Below are 20,215 nucleotides of genomic sequence, written 5' to 3' on the forward strand. Positions count from 1 at the left end.
GGAGAAGGCAGACGGGATGTGGGGAAGGCTGAGGCTCTGGGTGCAGACTCCCTGTGACCCAAACAGTCATGCTCCTCTGGAGAGAAAATAGGGGCCAGACAGTAAGTCGATTTTGAATTCTTCTCAAAGATGAATGGATGTGTTGAGAGTATGACTTATTTTTAGCCCTTCCTTTTGCATCATGGCTATTTCTGATGATTTTTTTTTTTTTTTTTTTTTGGCCTATCCTCAACAGAGCTGCTTTTCACACACACTTCCCCACTTTGACAAAATGATCCTGTCACCTCCACAGGAGGACTTCAGTGGAGGCCTGAATTCCAGGTCTGAATGTGGCTTTTGAGGCGGATTTTTGACACTGGATGTGCCATAAGCCCTGAGAAAACCATTTCTGAATAACTGATTATCTCTAATTCAGGCAAATAATCCTGCTTTTTAAGGCCATGATTCTGAAAATGATTATTTCCACTCAATATTATTCTTCTCAAGTTAGAATGAACAATCTATGTCTCCATCAGGCTAGCTTGCCTTTTTTGGCTAAAGTTTGCCATCTCCAGGTTTATTCTCTGCCCTTGCCTAGGCTGGTGGTCCTTGTGGTACTGTGGTACTGCCCATCCCACAGTTGAGTGAAGGAAGAGGAGACCTCTAAAAACTGTTTTCCGTTACCCATGTCTTAATTACTTTGAGCATCAAAGAAGGGACATTTCAATGAGCTTTATCTTTTCTTTAATGCAAGCAATGTGGCTTTCTCAGAGACAAATAGTCTGGGTTCTTTGGGGTTCTTTTCCCCTCCTGTATAAAATAAAGGGGGTGGATTAGATGTTTTCTAAGTTCCTAGTCACCTATAACTTTGTGACCAGAGAGATGGTTTTTCAGTAAAAGTGCCAGAGAAGGGTAGGGCTATCACGCATGTCATCCTGGTGACAAGTGTGTGTGGAACAAAGAGTCCTGGATCAGGAATCAAAGTCCTTGTGGTATAAACTACCAGTGGGACCTCCCTTAAGCACTCCAAAGCTTTAGATATGAAAGTTGTAAGTGGGGTCATGTTGACCAACTGAAGCAACTATACGTTGAAAGTGCTTTCACAATAAACTAATATATAAGAATCAGGGGTTGCTATTAAGAGAATAGCAAAGAGCCTCCCTCGGAAATGATTTCTCAGCTTCTGGATTTTAGGTCTCTAGTCAGCTTATAATACAGCTACATAGAGATCCCCCCACCCCCGCCTTACGTGCCCCATCCAATTTAAACAACTGCAATGGATTAAAATTTGCCAAAGGAAACAGCAAGACAATAGTAATTAGCTAATGGGAAAAGCCATGATTCTAATGCGAGCTACAGAGAGTAACTGCTGAAAATGAAGGCTTAATTTGAAGACACTTTGGAAATCTGCGTTGGTTTTGTAACGCCAAATTATAGGTTAGAAATGTGTATGTTCAAAAAATTCAGAGACCTGTTTTCCAGCAGATTCCAGTGGAGAACATGCCAGGCCAAAGTCATGCTGCCTAATATTCATGCTTTAGCCCTGCTCTCAAGTTGCTATTCAAGCTTAGAAAATTGGCTGAATCTTTTAAGGTCAAGTTCTCCCAATTACAATGTGGATTGGTAATAGAGGCTCAGAGTTTTCACATATTTCACTCCTAGTATGTAAGTTAAAGGTAATTTAATTAAAAACATTTGTGGGGAATCAAGATGGTGGCGTGGGAAGACACGGACTTAGCATCTCCCTAAAACTAGGGCGCCTGCTGGCCACTGATGGCAGACTCTGACACCCAAGGAGACGGGAGGAAACCTAAAGTGAACCGGTAGGACGTAGGGGGACTGAGGAGGGAGATTAGCATCCCTGAGGTCGGGGAGAACAGGAGACTCAGGCGGGAGGGGCCCTCCAGGAGGAGTGGGAGAGGGGCGGAGGGTGATCGCCTGGCCCACTAGGGCCAGGGAGCCTGCTGAGCTCCCAAGCCAGTACCCCTCCTCCAAAGCACCATCCAGGCTGTGTGGGTCCTGGGGGCATAGGAGGGAGACCGGGGAGATCAGGAGAGGCAGGCGGGAGGAGCCATCTGGAGGAGCGAGAGAGGAGAGGAGGGCGTTTGCCCCACCCACTCGGTCCTGGGGAGCCTGCTGAGCTCCCAGGTGAGGTCCCCTGCCCTCTGAGACAGGGGTGGGGGGCATGCCTGGGACCCTTCTGTTCCTTGAGCCTAGGCTCCACGCCCCACAGTCCCAGGGCCTTTTCCAGCCCTGTGGGCCCTAAACATAGGCCCCACCCACCACCCAAACCTCACCCTTGCTTAGGCCCCGCCCTCCACAGCCAAGGCCTTTTCCCCCTTTTATTTTCTTTTCCCTCCTCCTCTTTTTTACTATTGTGGCACTGATGTACCTTCTGGTTGTTGATTCATCTACATTTTAATTTTTATATTCTTTCTAACATATCTGTTAGTTTCCTAGTCTAATATTGTTTTTTACTTTGTTATTGTTCTCTTTTTTTTTTTTTTTGCTGCCCCATGCAGCTTGCAGGATCTTGGTTCACGAGCCGGGGGTTGGGCTGAAGCTCCTGTGGTGGGAGCTCTGAGTCGAAACCACTGGACTAACAGAGAACCTCAGACCCCAGGGAATATTCATCAGAGTGACGTCTCATGGAGTTCCTCATCTCAGCACCAAGACCCAGCTCTACCCAATAGCTTACAAACTCCAGTGTTGGAAGCCTCAAGCCAAACAACCAGTAAGACAGAAACACAATACTGCTCATAAAAAAAAAAAAAAAAAAAAGAGACAGCAAAAAAAAAATGTCACAGTTGAAGGAGCAAGGTAAAAACTTACAAGACCAAATAAATGAAGAGGAAATAGGCAATCCACCTGAAAAAGAATTCAGAGTAATGATAGTAAAGATGATCCAGAATCTCAGAAATAGAATGGAGGTACAGACTGAGAAAATACAAGAGATGTTTAACAAAGATCTAGAAGAACTAAAGAACAAATAAACAGAGATGAACAACACAATAACTGAAATGAACAATACACTACATGGAATCAACAACAGAATACATGAGGCAGAAGAACGAATAAGTGAACTGGAAGACAAAATGGTGGAAATAACTGCCAAGGAGCAGAAGAAAGGAAAAAGAATGAAAAGAATTGAAGATAATCACAGAGACCTCTGGGACAACACTAAATGCACCAACATAAGAATTATAAGGGTCCCAGAAGAAGAAGAGAAAAAGAAAGGGTCTGAAAAAATATTTGAAGAGATTATAGCTGAAAACTTCCCTAACATGGGAAACAGTCACCCAAGTCCAGGAAGCACAGAAAGTCCAATACAGGATAAACCCTAGGAAAAACACACCAAGACACATATTAATCAAACTAACAAAAATTAAATTCAAAGAAAAAATACTAAAAGCAGCAAGGGAAAGACAAAAAATAACATACAAAGGAATCCAGCTGATTTTTCAGCAGAAATTCTGCAGGCCAGAAAGGAGTGGCAGGATATACTTAAAGTGATGAAAGAGAAAAACTTACAACCAAGATTACTCTACCCAGAAAGGATCTCATTCAGATTCGATGGAGAAGTTAAAAGCTTTTCACACAAGCAAAAGCTAAGAGAATTCAGCACCATCAAACTAGCTTTACAACAAATGCTAAAGAAACTTTTCTAGGCAGAAAACATAAGAGAAGAAAAAGACCCACAAAAACAAACCCAAAGCAATTAAGAAAATGGTAATAGGAGCATACATATCGATAATAACCTTGAATGTAAATGGGTTAAATGCCCCAACCAAAAGACACAGACTGGTTGAATGGATACAAAAACAAGACCCATATATATGCTGTCTACAAGAGAGCCACTTCAGACCTAGGGACACATACAGACTGAAAGTGAAGCGATGGAAAAAGATATTCCATGCAAATGGAAATCAAAAGAAAGCTGGAGTAGCAATACTCGTATCAGATAAAATAGACTTTAAAATAAAGACAGTTACAAGAGATAAGGAGGGACACTACATAATGATCAAAGGATCAATCCAAGAGGAAGATGTAACAATTATAAATGTTTATGCACCCAACATTGGAGCACCTCAATACATAAGGCAAATGCTAATGACCATGAAAGGAGAAATCAGCAGTAACACAATAATAGTAGGGGACTTAATCACCCCACTTACACCAATGGATAGATCATCCAAACAGAAAATAAATAAGGAAACACAAGCTTTAAATGACACAATAGACCAGATAGATGTAATTGATATTTATAGAATATTCCACCCAAAAGTGGCAGAATACAATTTCTCCTCAAGTGCACACAGAGCATTCTCCAGGATAGATCACATCTCGGGTCACAAATCAAGCCTCAGAAAATTTAAGAAAATTAAAATCATATCAAGCATCTTTTCTGACCACAACGCTATGAGACTGGAAATCAATTACAGGAAAAAAACTGTAAAAAACACAAATATATGGATGCTAAACAGTGGGCTACTAAATAACCAAGAGATCACTGAAGAAATCAAAGGAGAAATTAAAAAAATACATAGAAACAAATGACAATGAAAACACGATGACCCAAAACCTATGGGATGCAGCAAACGCAGTTCTAAGAGGGAAGATTATAGCAATTCAATCTCACCTCAAGAAACAAGAAAAATCTCAAATAAACAATCTAACCCTACACTTAAAACAACTAGAGAAAGAAGAACAAAGAAAACCCAAAGTCAGTAGAAGGAAAGAAATCATAAAGATCAGAGCAGAAATAAATGAAATAGAAATGAAGAAAACAATAGCAAAGATCAATAAAACTAAAAGCTGGTTCTTTGAGAAGATAAACAAAATTGATAAACCCTTAGCCAGACACATCAAGAAAAAAAGGGAGAGGATGCAAATCAATAAAACTAGCAGTGAAAAAGGAGAAATCACAACTGACACTGCAGAAATACAAAGGATTATAAAAGACTACTACAAACAACTATATGCCAATAAAATGGACAATCATGAAGAAATGGACAAATTCTTGGAAAGGTGCAATTTTCCAAGACTGAACCAGGAAGAATTAGAAATTATAAACAGACCTATCACAGGTAATGAAATTGAAACTGTAATTTTAAATCTTCCAACAAACAAAAGTCCAGGACCAGGTGGCTTCACAGGCGAATTCTATCAAACATTTAGAGAATAGCTAACACCAATCCTTCTCAAACTCTTCCAAAAAATTGCAGAGGGAGAAACACTCCCAAATTCATTCTACGAAGCCACCATCACCCTGATATCAAAACCAGAAAAAGATACCCCAAAAGAAGAAAATTATAGACCAATATTACTGATGAACATAGATGCAAAAATCCTGAACAAAGTACTAGCAAACAGAATCCAACAGCACATTAAAAGGATTATACACCATGATCAAGTGGGATTTATCCCAGGGATGCAAGTATTCTTCAATGTATGCAAATCAATCAATGTGATACGCCACATTAACAAATTAAGGAATAAAAACCATATGATCATCTCAATAGATGCAGAAAAAGCTTTTGACAAAATTCAACACTGATTTATGATAAAAACTCTCCAGAAAATGGACATAGAGGGAACCGACCTCAACATAATAAAGGCCATATATCACAAACCCACAGTAAGCATCATATTCAATGGTGAAAAACTGAAAGCATTTCCAAAAAGATCAGGAACAAGAAAAGGATGTCCACTCTTGCCACTCTTATTCAACATCATTTTGGAAGTCCTACCCACAGCAATCAGAGAAGAAAAAGAAATAAAAGGAATACAAATTGGAAAAGAAGAAGTAAAACTGTCACTGTTTGCCGATGACATGATACTATACATAGAAAAAAAAAAAAATCCTAAAGTTGCCACCAGAAAACTACTAGAACTAATCAATGAATTTGGTAAGGTTGCAGGATACAAAATGAATGCACAGAAATCTCTGGCATTCCTATGCACCAATAATGAAAAATCAGAAAGAGAAATTAAGAAAACACTCCCATTTACCATCACAACAAAAAGAATAAAATACATAGGAATAAACCTGCCTAAGGAGGTGAAAGTCTTGTACTCAGAAAACAATAAAACACTGATGAAAGAAATCAAATATGACATAAACAGGTGGAGAGATATACCATGTTCTTGGATTGGAAGAATCAATACTGTGAAAATAACTATACCACCCAAAGCAATCTACAGATTCAATGCAATCCCTATCAAACTATCAATGCATTCTTCACAGAATCAGCACAAAAAATTTTACAATTTGTATGGAGACTCAAAAGACCCCAAGTAGCCAAAGCAATCTTGAGAAAGAAAAACAGAGTTGGAGGAATCAGGCTCCCTGACTTCAAACTATACCACAAAGCTACAGTAATCAAGACAGTATGGTACTAGCACAAAAACAGAAATATAGATCAATGGTACAGGATAGAATGCCCAGAGATAAACCCAGGCACATATAGGCACCTAATTTACAACAAAGGAGGCAAGAACATACAATGGAGAAAAGACAGCCTCTTCAATAAGTGGTGCTGGGAAAACTGGACAGCTACATGTAAAAGAATGAAATTACAACACTACTTAACACCATACAGAAAGAAACTCCAAATGGATTAAGACTTACATGTAAGACCAGACACTATAAAACTCTTAGAGGAAAATTAGGAAAAATACTCTTTGACATAAACCACAGCAAGATCTTTTCTGATCCACCTCCTAGAGTAACAGAAACCAAAACAAAAATAAACTAATGGGACTTAATTAAACTTAAAAGCTTTTGCACAGCAAAGGAAACCATAAACAAGACAAAAAGACAACCCTCAAAATGGGAGAAAATATTTGCAAATGAAACAACTGACAAAGGATTAATCTCCAAAATACACAAACAGCTCATGGAGCTCAATATCAAAAAACAAACAATCCAGTTAAAAAATGGGCAGAAGACCTAAATAGACATTTCACCGAGAAATACATACAGATGGCCAAGAGGCACATGAAAAGATGCTCAACATCACTAATTATTAGAGAAATGCAAATCAAAACTACAATGAGGTATCACCTCACGCCAGTCAGAATGGCCATCATCAAAAAATCTACAAACAATAAGTGCTAGAAAGGGTGTGGTGAAAAGGGAACCCTCTTGCACTGTTGGTGGGAATGTAAATTGATACAACCACTATGGAAAACAGTATGGAGGTTCCTTAAAATAGTAAAAATAGAACTACCATATGACCCAGCAATCCCACTACTGGGCATTCACCCTGAAAAAACCATAATTCAAAAAGAGACATGTACCACAATGTTCATTCCAGCACTATTTACAATAGCCAGGACATGGAACCAACCTAAATGTCCATCGACAGATGAATGGATAAGAAGATGTGGCACATATATACAATGGAATATTACTCAGCCATAAAAAGAAATGAAATTGAGTTATTTGTAGTGAGGTGGATAGACCTAGAGTCTGTCATACAGAGTGAAGTAAGTCAGAAAGAGAAAAACAAATACCGTATGCTAATGCATATATATGGAATCTAAAACAAAAAAGAAAAAAAAATGGTACTGATGAACCTAGTTGCAGGGCAGGAATAAAGAGGTAGACATAGAGAATGCTCTTGAGAACACGGGGTGGGAGGAGAAAGCTGGGGCAAAGTGAGAGTAGCATGGACACATATACACTACCGAGTGTAAAATAGTCAGCTAGTGGGAAGCAGCAGCACAGCACAGGGAGATCAGCTCGGTGCTTTGCGATGACCTAGAGGGGTGGGATAGGGAGGATGGGGGGTAGGCTCAAGAGGGAGGGGATATGGGGACATGTGTATGCATACGGCTGATTCGCTTTGTTGTGCAACAGGAACTAACACAGTATTGTGAAGCAATTATACTCCAATAAAGATCTATTAAAAAAATTATTTGTGAAAGCGCTTTTGGTATTTCAGATAAAAGTTACCATAATGCAGCCAAGGTACCACATCTGGCTTTACACACCTGATATGCCCTAAATTTTGTTTGCAAATAAAACCTTACAAATGTATTAGGAAAGGAATAGTAAATGCCTTTATAATGCAAAGGATCCTTTCTGAACCCCCAAATCGGGTTACCATGTAAATCTATGTTTTCAAAAGTCAGATTTCTATAAAAGCACAGTAGACCTGCAGTGCTGTTTACTGCAGGTAAACACACAGAGCTATTCACAGAGGCTGGTAATAAGAGCTATGTTCATGTGAGTATGACATTTTAACAAGCACCAGCCATAGCACCCATCCATAGCCTAATAGAAAACCTCTAACTGTAGGGAAAACATGCATTTCTCTGGAAATTTCAACATAAAAAGTGTTAAAGAATAACCAGGAATCATAAATGAGCTGGAGTTTTTCAAGGTCATTTTCAATGTCTATCGTTTTACTAAGAAAAATGCAATAAATTCGTTGCAGAGATGAAAATGACATTTATGCTAGTCAAGTATTTGTTTCCTGTGGCAGAAGAAACCATCAAGGGAAAGTGTTTTCTATTGTAACAGCACTAACATAATTGACCCCAAGAATAGAATAAAATTTGAAAATAAAGAGCTAATGGGATAGTATTTAAATATATAGATACACACACACACACCCCTTTTTATATTTCCTGATTTAACAAAGAAAATGTTCTAGGGAAAGTGCAGATCTGATCAAAAGGTCTGGTAATCTTTCCTTCCTTGATTTTCTGCAGCACTTACTGTCTGCATGAATCATTTGGCATGGGCGAATTGTCTTGTGTCTTTTCATGCATGTATCTCTTGTCTATACAACTAAAAAGTGAGCTCCTGGAAGGAAGTTCCCTTTGACACTAAGCCCAATCAATGCCTTGTACATAACCTGGATGCCTTAATCACTGATTGGCATGTGCATTTGCAGGGAGGAGCCCGGTGAGATACACTTAAAACCTTTATTCATTGATTTACAAAATGTACAATTATTTACAAAATTTAGGCATTAATCCCATATTGACATGAACGCAGTGGGGAGTCTAAAAATAAATAAATGGCACACAGGTTGATATACACATTGCGGCTCTTTGCACTTCAAGCTGTCACCAACCGTAGGATTTAATGGAAGGCTTAATGTGGTAGAAAAGTCAGATGGATGACTAGTCCTGGGCCTTCCACATGAATGGCCCTTCCTTGGCTCCTTGAGGCTGGGAATGGTGAGCAAAGCACTTTCTTTGAAGAGAATGAAACACCAGCCATTCTGACAGGTACATGGGGTGCATGTAGCCACATCTGTGTGGAATTTGCAGGGATCCTCCTGGGTGGCAGATGAGTCTGCACCATTGTGGATCTGGTCCCTACACACCAGCCAGGGAGGCTTTGGAGTGGTGCCTTCTCATTAAGAACCAAGATTTGGACTTTATCTCTTATTTTAATCACATGCAGTACTTGGAAGGTGTCAGTGGAGAGTGACCCATGCACAAAAATGTATTTGTAGGTATATACATCAAATTGTCATTGTCTTATGGCATCCTCAGATGGAAGATCAACCTGCCTCCTCTTTGATAGCAAAAGGAATGAATGAGGAAGCCATACCCACACCCCCTAAAGAAAAACACATTGTCTGGGGACGCACACAAATGGCATCGTATAGAAGCAGGACTAGACAAACTCCACATGATAAGATGGACAAATTCCCATGATGTCAGGCCTGGAAGTTTTCCTGGGGTGGCAATTCCACCTTTCCTTCCTCTTCCATCCCACCTCATCCCATATAACCTAAACTGGAAGGAAAGGCTTCATGTTACTTCTTAGAGCCTTAGTACCTTCATCTGTAACGTGTAAATACCAGTAACATTCCTTACAGGGTTCTTGCAGGGATTACATGACCCGACTCATGTAAAGTGCTTAGTGTGGCGTCTGGCACATAAGAGGTGCTTAGTAAATGTCTTGCTTTCTCTCTCCCTCTACTTCCCCTGCCCCAATTGTAAGCAACATATTGATAAACCTACCAAACTCTGAATTAAGGCTATTTGATGCAATTTAGATTATTTTGTTTCAGAGTTTCTGCTGTCAGTTCACATTTGGTCCCTGAGGGGGCTCATTTTATGATCCCGAGACATTTTCCTCTGCAGGGCAGATGGACCCTGACAAAACTGGCCTCCTGATCAGCAACGACTCCACCAAAGTTCATGCAAATATGCCCCCTAACCCTGCAGAGAAACTCATACCAGTGATGGTCACCACCCGAATACTTCTGGGACAATACCACAGAGAAAACCACGAGCAAAAACCTTGAGGCCAACACGTTACTCTTGCTCACAACATAAATTAAGTTTTTTCAACACTGGTGCAAGTATTATAGATAACTTTCAACAAACATATATTACAAGCTCTACCACTGTTGAAAAATATGTATTCTAATTTGATCGTTTTGTTCAGAATAAAGAATCTTTTACAATATATTTTAGTCTCTAGTTATGCCATACAAAAATAAATAGTGTATAAATGATTTATAAGGAAGAAGAAAAAATTGGAGGTGCCAAAAATATAGGAAGGATGGTGAAAGTCTTACCATTTACTTCAAAAGCAATCATCTGAAAAAAATAAAAACACCTCACTGGGTCTCTTTACTAGTCTCACCATCACTCCAGTGGCCCATCTACTTCTCATCCTAGGATATTACATCTTCTTTTCCTATCAATCTTGAGACAACTTAATGCAGAACCTTCTCCCTGAAGTCACTGGGGATCTGGAAGAGGGAGAACAAAGAGGGCTCTGGGGCAGTGTAGATTGCAGATGAAAGGTTTGGCAGAGACACTTACTGCGCCCTCACAATGAACTCGGATCAACCCCGCACATCTGCCTTTCGTTTTGAAATCCTCTCTCTGTCTCAATTAGCTATGCCTGAATAGAACCTCAGGGCTGGAGGAAATAGCCCCATACTGCTGTCAGCCTCTTTGGATACCTATTGGTCCAGGTAGAATCCAGGATTTCATGGAGCATAGTTAGGTGCCAAATCAAGGCCAATCTCACCAATTATATGAAGGGATAAACAGTCACCTTATGGGTGCTAGTTCCATTAAGTTGGGAAAAATCCTTCTCCAGCCACCTCTCCTCCCATACAAAAAGCTTTTATGATTGCCTTCTTTTTTTATGTCCCTTGAGTCCCGCCATTAGGAGAAGAATATTGGGACAATTAAATTGGACAAACTGCTTACTAGTTTTCTAGGGACGTGGTCAGACTCTCCAAGGAAATAGTCCATTCATCTGGGAATCAAAGTTTTAAACTCTAAAGCTATAAATGAATTCATGACCAGACCACTCAAACCAGGGGTCATTGACCTTTCTGCTGAAGAACACAGATCTACACGTGTCCATATAACATATGCCTAACATCTCAGAGGGCTGCAGGACCTCCTGTGGCTCGTGCATGTATTACAAACTAAAAGCCCCAAATCTCAGTAAATGCAGAGCTATTTTTTGGAGGGGAAACAAAGGTTTATGGTATAGAACCCAGGGACTGTTTTGGGGGCAGGCTGCTTTGATGAGGTTTTGGACTTGAAATGACTACATTGGAGCAATACTTGTTCCCCGTGGTAAGTGGAAGTGCTTGGCTGTGAAGACATCCGTGAGTGTTGTGGTTTCACATGTGTGACTACTGTCAGGCCAATGCCTCATGCATGACTATGGACCCTCGAAGTCCCCATGGATCGCTACGACACATGGCGCCTTTGAGCTGCTATAACGTGAGTCCCAACCACACCCACAAGCAGGACACTATCACTGACATGCAGCCTCGGTGCCCATTTGTCTGATTTATGGGTGACGTTGTGGTAAACGTGGCATCACTTTCATTTCGGGGGAGCGGCAAGTTACAGATATTTCCTTCACAACAGGAAGTGCAGACCTGAAAGAAAGGAAGAGAAAAAGAAGGGTGATGAGAAGCTGGCAGGTCTGGGAAGGGGCCAGAGATTTTTGAAGGAATTGTCTCCCTCACAGCAAGACTCAAATGAGAGTTACCTGTTTTACAAAGGAGATACCAACCCTGCATTTAAGGGGGTGGGATGAAATTTCACCTGGTTTATCACAATAAACCCCCGTCCCCCAGACTAAACTTCTAGGAATGTGCATTCTGTTTTTGACATCCTACCATGTGATTATTACACAGTTTTACAGTCTTCCTAGGTCTCAGCTCTTCCATCTATGAAATGGGAATTGTAATACTTACCTTTCTCAGAGACACTCTCATGGTAAATGTTCATTTGCCAAGTTTTCACAGTGAAAGTGAAGTGGCTACAACGTAGTGAATTTAAACTTAAATATTTACTTTCATTAGAATTGTCTGCATAATTAGCTCCATTCCAGTGGGTGAGTTAAAATTTGAAGGGGTTTCATTTACGCAATTATTCCTGCTTTATACTGCTTTCCACACGCATCATAAGAAAAAATAAACCCAAAAGGATTATAGACAGAAATTATTTTAGGCCTTGGCTACACAAAGTACTGTAGCTTCAGCTTCAACTGGGAAGTTATTAGAAGTGCAGAATCTCAAAACTTGCACCAAATTGAGCAATTTAGAATCTGCATTTGAACAAGATCCCCAAGCGCTTCATATGCACAGTAATGTTCTAAAAACTCTATGATGCTTAATATCCTATACAGTCATTATCCTGCAGAGGTCTGAGTTTGGTCACAGTTGACATGGGCTAAGACGACATTATAATGTTGAGGAGAGAAACTAGAGGTCAGAAGTGAGTTTGGATTCTGTCTCTGTCACTAGCTGTATCACCTGAGCACATGACATCACTTCTCTGATCTATAGCTTCCACTTTGCTAAAGTAGCCACTATAACCTGAGCCAAGCTTAGCTTGGGGGAGGGGGCAGGTCAAGTAAAACCCTTGGGATTACCTTTCATATTTCACTTATTATGTATGACAATTATTTCTCAATAAAACTGAAAAAAATTTAATTAATTGTGTTTTTGACAAGTTACTTGAAAATTGGGTGTCTTCTTAAGAGAAAGAAGTCCCTACTAACAGTAAGAGTGGGAGTTGCCCCCAACAACCAGGAAGGCAGCCTGATGGGGAGAAGTGGGCAGCCTCCAAATAAAGGTCAAGGGCTGATATACAAGATCACAGGTACAGCCAGCTCGGAACGACGGGCAAGAGAGTCAGGAGCGTCCCCCACTCCAACCATGAGTCAGGCTGCCTTTCTCTGAGTCTCTATATTCTCCTTCTCCATAGAAGGCAAGGCTGCCTTCTAAGTTTGTTTTACACTGAGTGCTTCTGACCAGGCACCAGAGGGAGTGTAAGGAAAGTAAACCCACAAGGAGATGGTCCTCTTGTCACCTGCTCAAATGACTCAGGAGCCAATGGATACCCTCCCCAAATCAGCATCCCACTAAAGATATGAACCCCACTTTACAGAAAGTTATCAAAGCTAAATTGCCTTGGCCATCTTCAGCTGAATGAACTGTTGGTACATCTGCAATGCTCTACCATGAGGGCATAACTGGCCCCTTGCTCCTGTTCCTTTTGGTAACTTTATTACTTTCTTCTGAGTGAAGAAAGGGCTTGCAGTAATTTCAATACCCTCTTGGTCTTGTGTTTACAAAATTTATACCAGTTATCCTGTGCCCTAGTATACATTTTTATTCTTTTAGCGCCAACAGGAAAGGAAGCATCTTGTCATAATGGTATAAAGACAGTCAAAAGCCAGCCTACGTGGGGGACTAAGGATTGGCTCATGAACCCTGGTGGGCGTCTGGAGAGGAGGCAGGCTGACTATGCTGTCCTGTCACTTGCTTTGTTGCCAGACCTTGTGGCCTTCACGCTCGGAGTCTCTGCAGCCCGTGGACAAGCAGTCTTCCAGCGGCACGCAGCGCTTGGTGACAGAGATGCTGTTTCCTGTGACTTCCATGGTGTGCTGAGTGTAGCAGTACCTAGTCTCTGTCAACAGAGAAAATATGTTTTAATTGAGACGGGAAATGTTAGCCCAACCCGCTTGAAAGGGAAACAGGAGTGTCGACGCTAGGATCTAACAGCATCCGGAACATATATTGTGTTAAGTTGATATCCGGTCCCAAAGATCTCCTTGGAGAGATCCACTTCACCGTGGCAGAAAGGAGGCCTTCTGAAGAATACTGGTCTCTCTGCCCATAAAATCTCCAAGACCCAGTGGTATAACTCTGCCTTCCAACAAATTTTGCCACTGTGTTGATTTTTATTTTTAGGGGAGGAGAGGTTTGGAGCGATGATTGAGGATGCAAGAGTCATAGTAATTTTCAGGAAGACGAAGGGGTGAAAACATTCAAAGAACACAAGGTTAAAAGAAAAAAAGTGAGGCAGGTAACAACGATCTTCAAGGAGAGAAAAGACTGTAGGGGAGACTGGTGTGTGTGTGTGTGTGTGTGTGTGTCCAAGTGTGTGTGTGTGCTCACACACACTACTGGGAAACATCTATTTCCAAGTAAGACAGAATAATTAAAAATAGATTCATTGTATCTGGAGAAAATGACTATATCCAAAAGAGACTTCTTGTCTATGAGCATAGCTGGATCCTACAATTCATGACAGGAGAAAACTAACCCAACAGTAAAGGTATTCCAGATCGAGAAGCACCATCTCTCCCCAGCATGATTTCAGTATCTTTCCAAAAAGGCAGACGAAGACCATGAAGTGAGTTTCTAGAGTCCCTCTAAGCTTAGGAGTCTGAAAACTTGAGATTTCTTCCAAAATTCTATGGAGAATTTTTTAACTTACAATTTAAAGAAAAATGGCTTTGTCAGTGTAATTCTTTAAGGCCTCCAGGTGGTACTCAGCTTTCTAAGTCTGGGATTTAGGAGAAAGTTCCTGCTCCACTTTTAGATTAAAAAAAAAAAAAAAAAAGAAGAATTCTTAAGAAATGTCATTGAGCTGTTTTTCATCCATATCTTGGACTGAACTTTTCATGCTTTATACATTTTGGATATTTAGTGGCTAATATGGAATTATGACCTTCTATGATATTATTTATTAGGCAATAAAAATTCCCCTCACCAAAGTACTAACATCAAGAGAAGAAAGCTCAGGAATTTTCGGCCCTGAGAAGGAGCTAATACAGACCACATAGACACATCTTGGGAGTCATGAAAATCAGGGGTTTTAATATTCTTCCTAGACATCCCCACCCGACAGAACCTGAGTGGCCTGAGTCTCGCTAAGGGCGAAGACTTGCCCAACATTGGTGTGTGTACCTGAACTGAGTCTGTGTCAATGCCCTCCCCCAAATGCTGTCTCCACACTGCCCCCCGAGCAGAATTTCGTCACTTGGGATCAGGTCAGGGCAGTCGCTAGCTTGCTCAAGATCCTGGGGGCTCTTTGCAGTGGGGTAAAAGTAAGGTCACCTTATGAGCTCACAAGAAAACCTGAAGGTTTTGCACCTGGCAATGATTCTCCCAAAGCTCGAAAATATTTCAAAATTGGAGTGGTTGTTTTTCTGATGAAGAGGAGATGGCATGATATTTTAATTTATTTTTTAAGACTTTAGCGGGGTTTAACAAATGGAGGCCAGTGCCCTGAGAGCTTTACCACATCTTTCAAAGAGGACTGGTTTACTTCTTTAGTATCAGACTTGGATGTTAAAGGCCATGCTAGGGACGCCTTTCTTAGCCCCACTCCCACCTCAGACATTCAAGAAAGCAATAAATACAGGAACGTTCTTATCTCCTGTCTCCTCTTCCCTCAGACAACAAGGAGCAGCTGCCAGAGCTTTTATTGCTCCGAGTGTAAATCTGAGCAGATAAGATCATACATTTATGGAATAAGTAAATCATTTTATGGTTTCAGTTTGGGAAATTAGGTTTGTCCCTCAAGTATTGAATTATCTTGTTTTAAGGGTAAGCCTTAAAATAACAATTGGTGAACATGATATAACCACTTTTTGTTCATACTTTCATGTCTATAACAAACTCTCTTTTAATTTATTAACTGGAAGTTTATTCCATTATGCGAAAGTAGAAACAATTGATGAACCTGTTTTTTTTTGTTTTTTTTTTCAAGACGATATATGCAAAAGCCCAATACCTAGTAAGCCAATTCTCGCCATTCCGGGGGGGAAAATGGTGATCAGTGATGAGACTGGATAAGAATTTTTTCTTACACTTCACCAAGTCCAATCCATACAACAAAGATATATTGAGAATACCCCATTACTTGCAGCAGTAAAGACCTTAGATCTGAAGCATCAATCACTTGAAAATATCCATTCTTACCTCGCAAAACCCCGAGGTGAGTTGTGAAATGTTAACGTGGAAAAGGGTTCTGTGGTTCAATAAGTTTTGGAAATGCTCAAGGTTGAGCAGCTTTCTTTAGTGGATAACTTACGAAAGCCTTGAATTTGTATTGTGATCTCCAAGGCGGGGTGAGGGGACGGGGCAAGCAGGCAGAATTTCCCAAGCAGAACTCGGTGGGCCACATGTGGCTTATCACTGGTGGTAGGATTGATAAAAACTGAGTTTCAGCCCCAGAGCCCTGCTTGCCATGCATTTTGAATAATCCTTGGGTTAGTAATGAGGTTATATGAGAATCAAGCCCGCTGATAACTTCACACTAAAAGGATTTCAAAGACTTTTATCTAAAAGATAAAAGATGGATTTGAATTTCTACCAGTTTACTTTCAGCCTCTAAATCTCATATTCCACAACTGCATGGAATTCCCAGAGGCTGTGAAACAAAAGTCTTTTCCTGTGAGACTCACTGGCATTCAACTAAAATCAGAACTGGGTAAGAGGGCTTAATCAACTATTGGAGAATACAATTTTTATGAAATTCACACACACGCACACACGCACACACACACACACACACAGTTTCTTGCAGATAGCGTATAGTTGGGTCATGTGTTTTAGTACATTCTGCCAATCCATTCCTTTCACTTTTACATTGAATGTAATTATTTATATGGAGCACTTAATTCTGCCATTTTAATTTTTATTTTCTGTTTGTTCTATTTTGGGTTTTTTGTTTGTTTTTTGTCTATTTTCTTTTTCTGTCATTCCTGTGGGTTACTTGAACATTTTCTAGAATTCCATTTTGAGGTATCTATAGTGTTTTGGGGTGTATCTCTTTGTATAGTTTTGTGTGTGTGTGTGTCTTTTTTCGTGGTTGCTCAGGTATTAAATTATATGCATAACTTATCACAGTCTGCTGGCATCATTTTATCAGTTCGAGTGAAGTATAGCAATCTCACCTCTGTTCATGTCTTATTACCCTCTCTTGTTTGTAATATAATTGTCTTCAGTTATCCCCTACATACATTTAGAACCACATTAGCATTACAATTTTTGCTTCAACCATCAAACATAATTTAGAAAACTCAAGAGAAAAAAGACAGTCATCTTGTATTGTCAAAGATATTTTTGCTTACCATGTTTTTTCTTCCTTTCTGCTGTTCCAAGTTTCCTTCTTTCATCATTTCCTTTCTGTATAGAGAACTTACTTTAGCCCTTCTTTTAGGGTAGGTCTGCTGGTGAGAAATTCTCTTAGTTTTCTTTCATCTGAGAATGTCTTGATTTCCCCCTTCATTCTCAAACGATATTTTCTCTGGATATAGGATTCTGCATTGACTTTTTTTCTTCCAACGACTGAAACACATTGTGCCATTTCCTTCTATCCTCCATGAGGTTTCTGATGAGAATTTTTCTGCCATTCAAATAATTTTTCTCCTACAAGGTGTTTTTTATCTCCTGCTCCTTCAATATTTTTTCTTCGTTTTTAGTTTCAGAAGTTTGACTATTATGTGTCTTTGTGTAGATTTCTTTAGTTTTATCCTCTTTGGGGTTCACCCACCTTCTTGAATCTGCAGGATTTCATCTTTTACCAAATTTAGAAGGTTTAATCCATAATTTCTTTGAGTACTTTTTTCAGCTCTGCACTTTTTCTGTTCTTGTGAGACTCCAGTGACACAGTGTTAAATCTTTTGTTATACTCCTGCAGATCCCTGAGGCTCTGTTTTTGTTTTTATTTAAATTTTTTACTCTATTTTCTCTCTGGTGTTCAGATGTGGTAATTTCTATTGTTCTACCTTCCAGTTCACTGATTCTTTCCTCTCTCTTCCACTCTACTGTTGAACCCATCCACTCAGTGTTAACTTCAGTTACAGTATTTACAGTTCTGCACTTTCCATCTGGTTCTTCTTTATATTTTCTATTTCCTTGCTTAGACTTTACTTCTCATTTGTTTCAAGTGTGTTTGTAATTATTCATTGAAACATTTTTATTATGGTTGCTTTAAATCTTTGTTAGGTAATTCTAACATCTTTGTAGTTATCTCATTGTTGGTATCTATTAATTGCCATTTTTCATTCTGTTTGAGATCTTCCTGCTACAACAGGTTTTTTATTGAAACCTGGACATTTTGGTATTATGTTATGACATTCTGGATCTTTTTTTTTTTTTTAACATCTTTATTGGAGTGTAATTGCTTTACATTGTCGTGTTAGTTTCTGCTGTATAACAAAGTGAATCAGCTATGTGTATACATATATCCCTATATCCCCTCCCTCTTGCGACTCCCTCCTACCCTCCCTATCCCACCCCTCTAGGTGGTCACAGAGCACCAAGCTGATCTCCCTGTGCTATGAGGCTGCTTCCCACTAGCTATCTATTTTACATTTGGTAGTGTATATATGCCCATGCCGCTCTCTCACTTCGTCCCAGCTTCCCCTTCCCCTTCCCTGTGTCCTCAAGTCCATTCTCTATGTCTGTGTTTTCATTCCTGTCCTGCCCCTAGGTTCTTCAGAACCATTTTTTTTTTTTAGATTCCATGTATATGTGTTAGCATACGGTATTTGTTTTTCTCTTTCCTACTTACTTCACTCTGTATGACAGTCTCTAGGTCCATCCACCTCACTACAAATAACTCAATTTCATTCCTTTTTATGGCTGAGTAATATTCCATTGTATATATGTGCCACATCTTCTTTATCCATTCATCTGTCAATGGACACTTAGGTTGCTTCCATGTCCTGGCTATTGTAAATAGTGCTGCAATGAACATTGTGGTACATCACTCTTTTTGAATTATGTTTTTCTCAGGATATATGCCCAGTAGTGGGATTGCTGGGTCGTATGGTAGCTCTATTTTTAGTATTTTAAGGAACCTCCAAACTGTTCTCCATAGTGGCTGTATCAATTTACATTCCCACCAACAGTGCAAGAGGGTTCCATTTTCTCCACACCCTCTATAGCATTTATCGTTTGTAGACCTTTTGATGATGGCCATTCTGACCCGTGTGAGGTGATACCTCATTGCAGTTTTGATTTGCATTTCTCTAATGATTAGTGATGTTGAGCATCCTTTCATGTGTTTGTTGGCAATCTGTATATCTTCTTTGGAGAAATGTCTATTTAGGTCTTCTGCCCATTTTTGCATTGGGTTGTTTGTTTTTTTGATATTGAGCTGCATAAGCTGCTTGTATATATTGGAGATTAATCCTTTGTCAGTTGCTTCGTTTGCAAATATTTTCTCCCATTCGGAGGGTTCTCTTTTCGTCTTGTTTATGGCTTCCTTTGCTGTGCAAAAGCTGTTAAGTTTCATTAGGTCCCATTTGTTTATTTTTGTTTTTATTTCCATTTCTCTAGGAGGTGGGTCAAAAAGGATCTTGCTGTGATTTATGTCATAGAGTGTTCTGCCTATGTTTTCCTCTAAGAGTTTTATAGTGTCTGAGCTTACATTTAGGTCTTTAATCCATATTGAGTTTATTTTTGTGTACAGTGTTAGGGAGTGTTCTAATTTCATTCTTTTACATGTAGCTCTCCAGTTTTCCCAGCACCACTTATTGAAGAGGCTGTCTTTTCTCCATTGTATATTCTTGCCTCCTTTATCAAAGATAAGGTGACCATATGTGCATGGGTTTATCTCTGGGCTTTCTATGCTGTTCCATTGACCTATATTTCTGTTTTTGTGCCGGTACCATACTGTCTTGATTACTGTAGCTTTGTTGTATAGTCTGAAGTCAGGGAGTCTGATTCCTCCAGCTCTGTTTTTCTTTCTCAAGATTGCTTTGGCTATTCGAGGTCTTTTGTGTTTCCATACAAATTGTGAAATTTTTTGTTCTAGTTCTGTGAAAAATGCCATTGGTAGTTTGATAGGGATTGAAATGAATCTGTAGATTGTTTTGGGTAGTATAGTCATCTGGATCTTATTTAAACCTTCTGTTTTAGCTAATGTCCTCTGACACAGTCCCAGTAGGGGAAGGGGGGCTGCTGCCTCATTA

The 20,215-nt window shown here is 39.8% G+C and overlaps 1 protein-coding gene across 8 annotated transcripts in view; it reads right to left on the reverse strand.

The window, feature by feature from the left end:
- Nucleotides 1–8,897: 8,897 nt before the first annotated feature.
- LYPD6 (LY6/PLAUR domain containing 6) overlaps nucleotides 8,898–20,215 on the reverse strand; it is a 109,839-nt gene continuing 98,521 nt past the window's right edge. For 7 of the 8 annotated variants that reach the window (XM_082397252.1, XM_082397254.1, XM_082397256.1 and 4 more), the window contains 3 exons: nucleotides 13,778–13,908; nucleotides 11,749–11,867; nucleotides 8,898–10,709 (listed from right to left, as the gene is read on the reverse strand). In XM_082397252.1, coding sequence (XP_082253378.1) covers nucleotides 10,658–10,709; nucleotides 11,749–11,867; nucleotides 13,778–13,908 — 302 coding nt within the window. In that variant the 3' untranslated portion in view covers nucleotides 8,898–10,657. Of the gene's footprint in view, nucleotides 11,868–13,777; nucleotides 13,909–20,215 lie in introns of all 8 variants that reach the window. The other variant, XM_082397259.1, reaches the window with a different exon arrangement.

The sequence above is a fragment of the Balaenoptera borealis genome (assembly GCF_965194805.1).
Source record: "Balaenoptera borealis genome assembly, chromosome: 6".
Classification (NCBI taxonomy): Eukaryota; Metazoa; Chordata; class Mammalia; order Artiodactyla; family Balaenopteridae; genus Balaenoptera; species Balaenoptera borealis.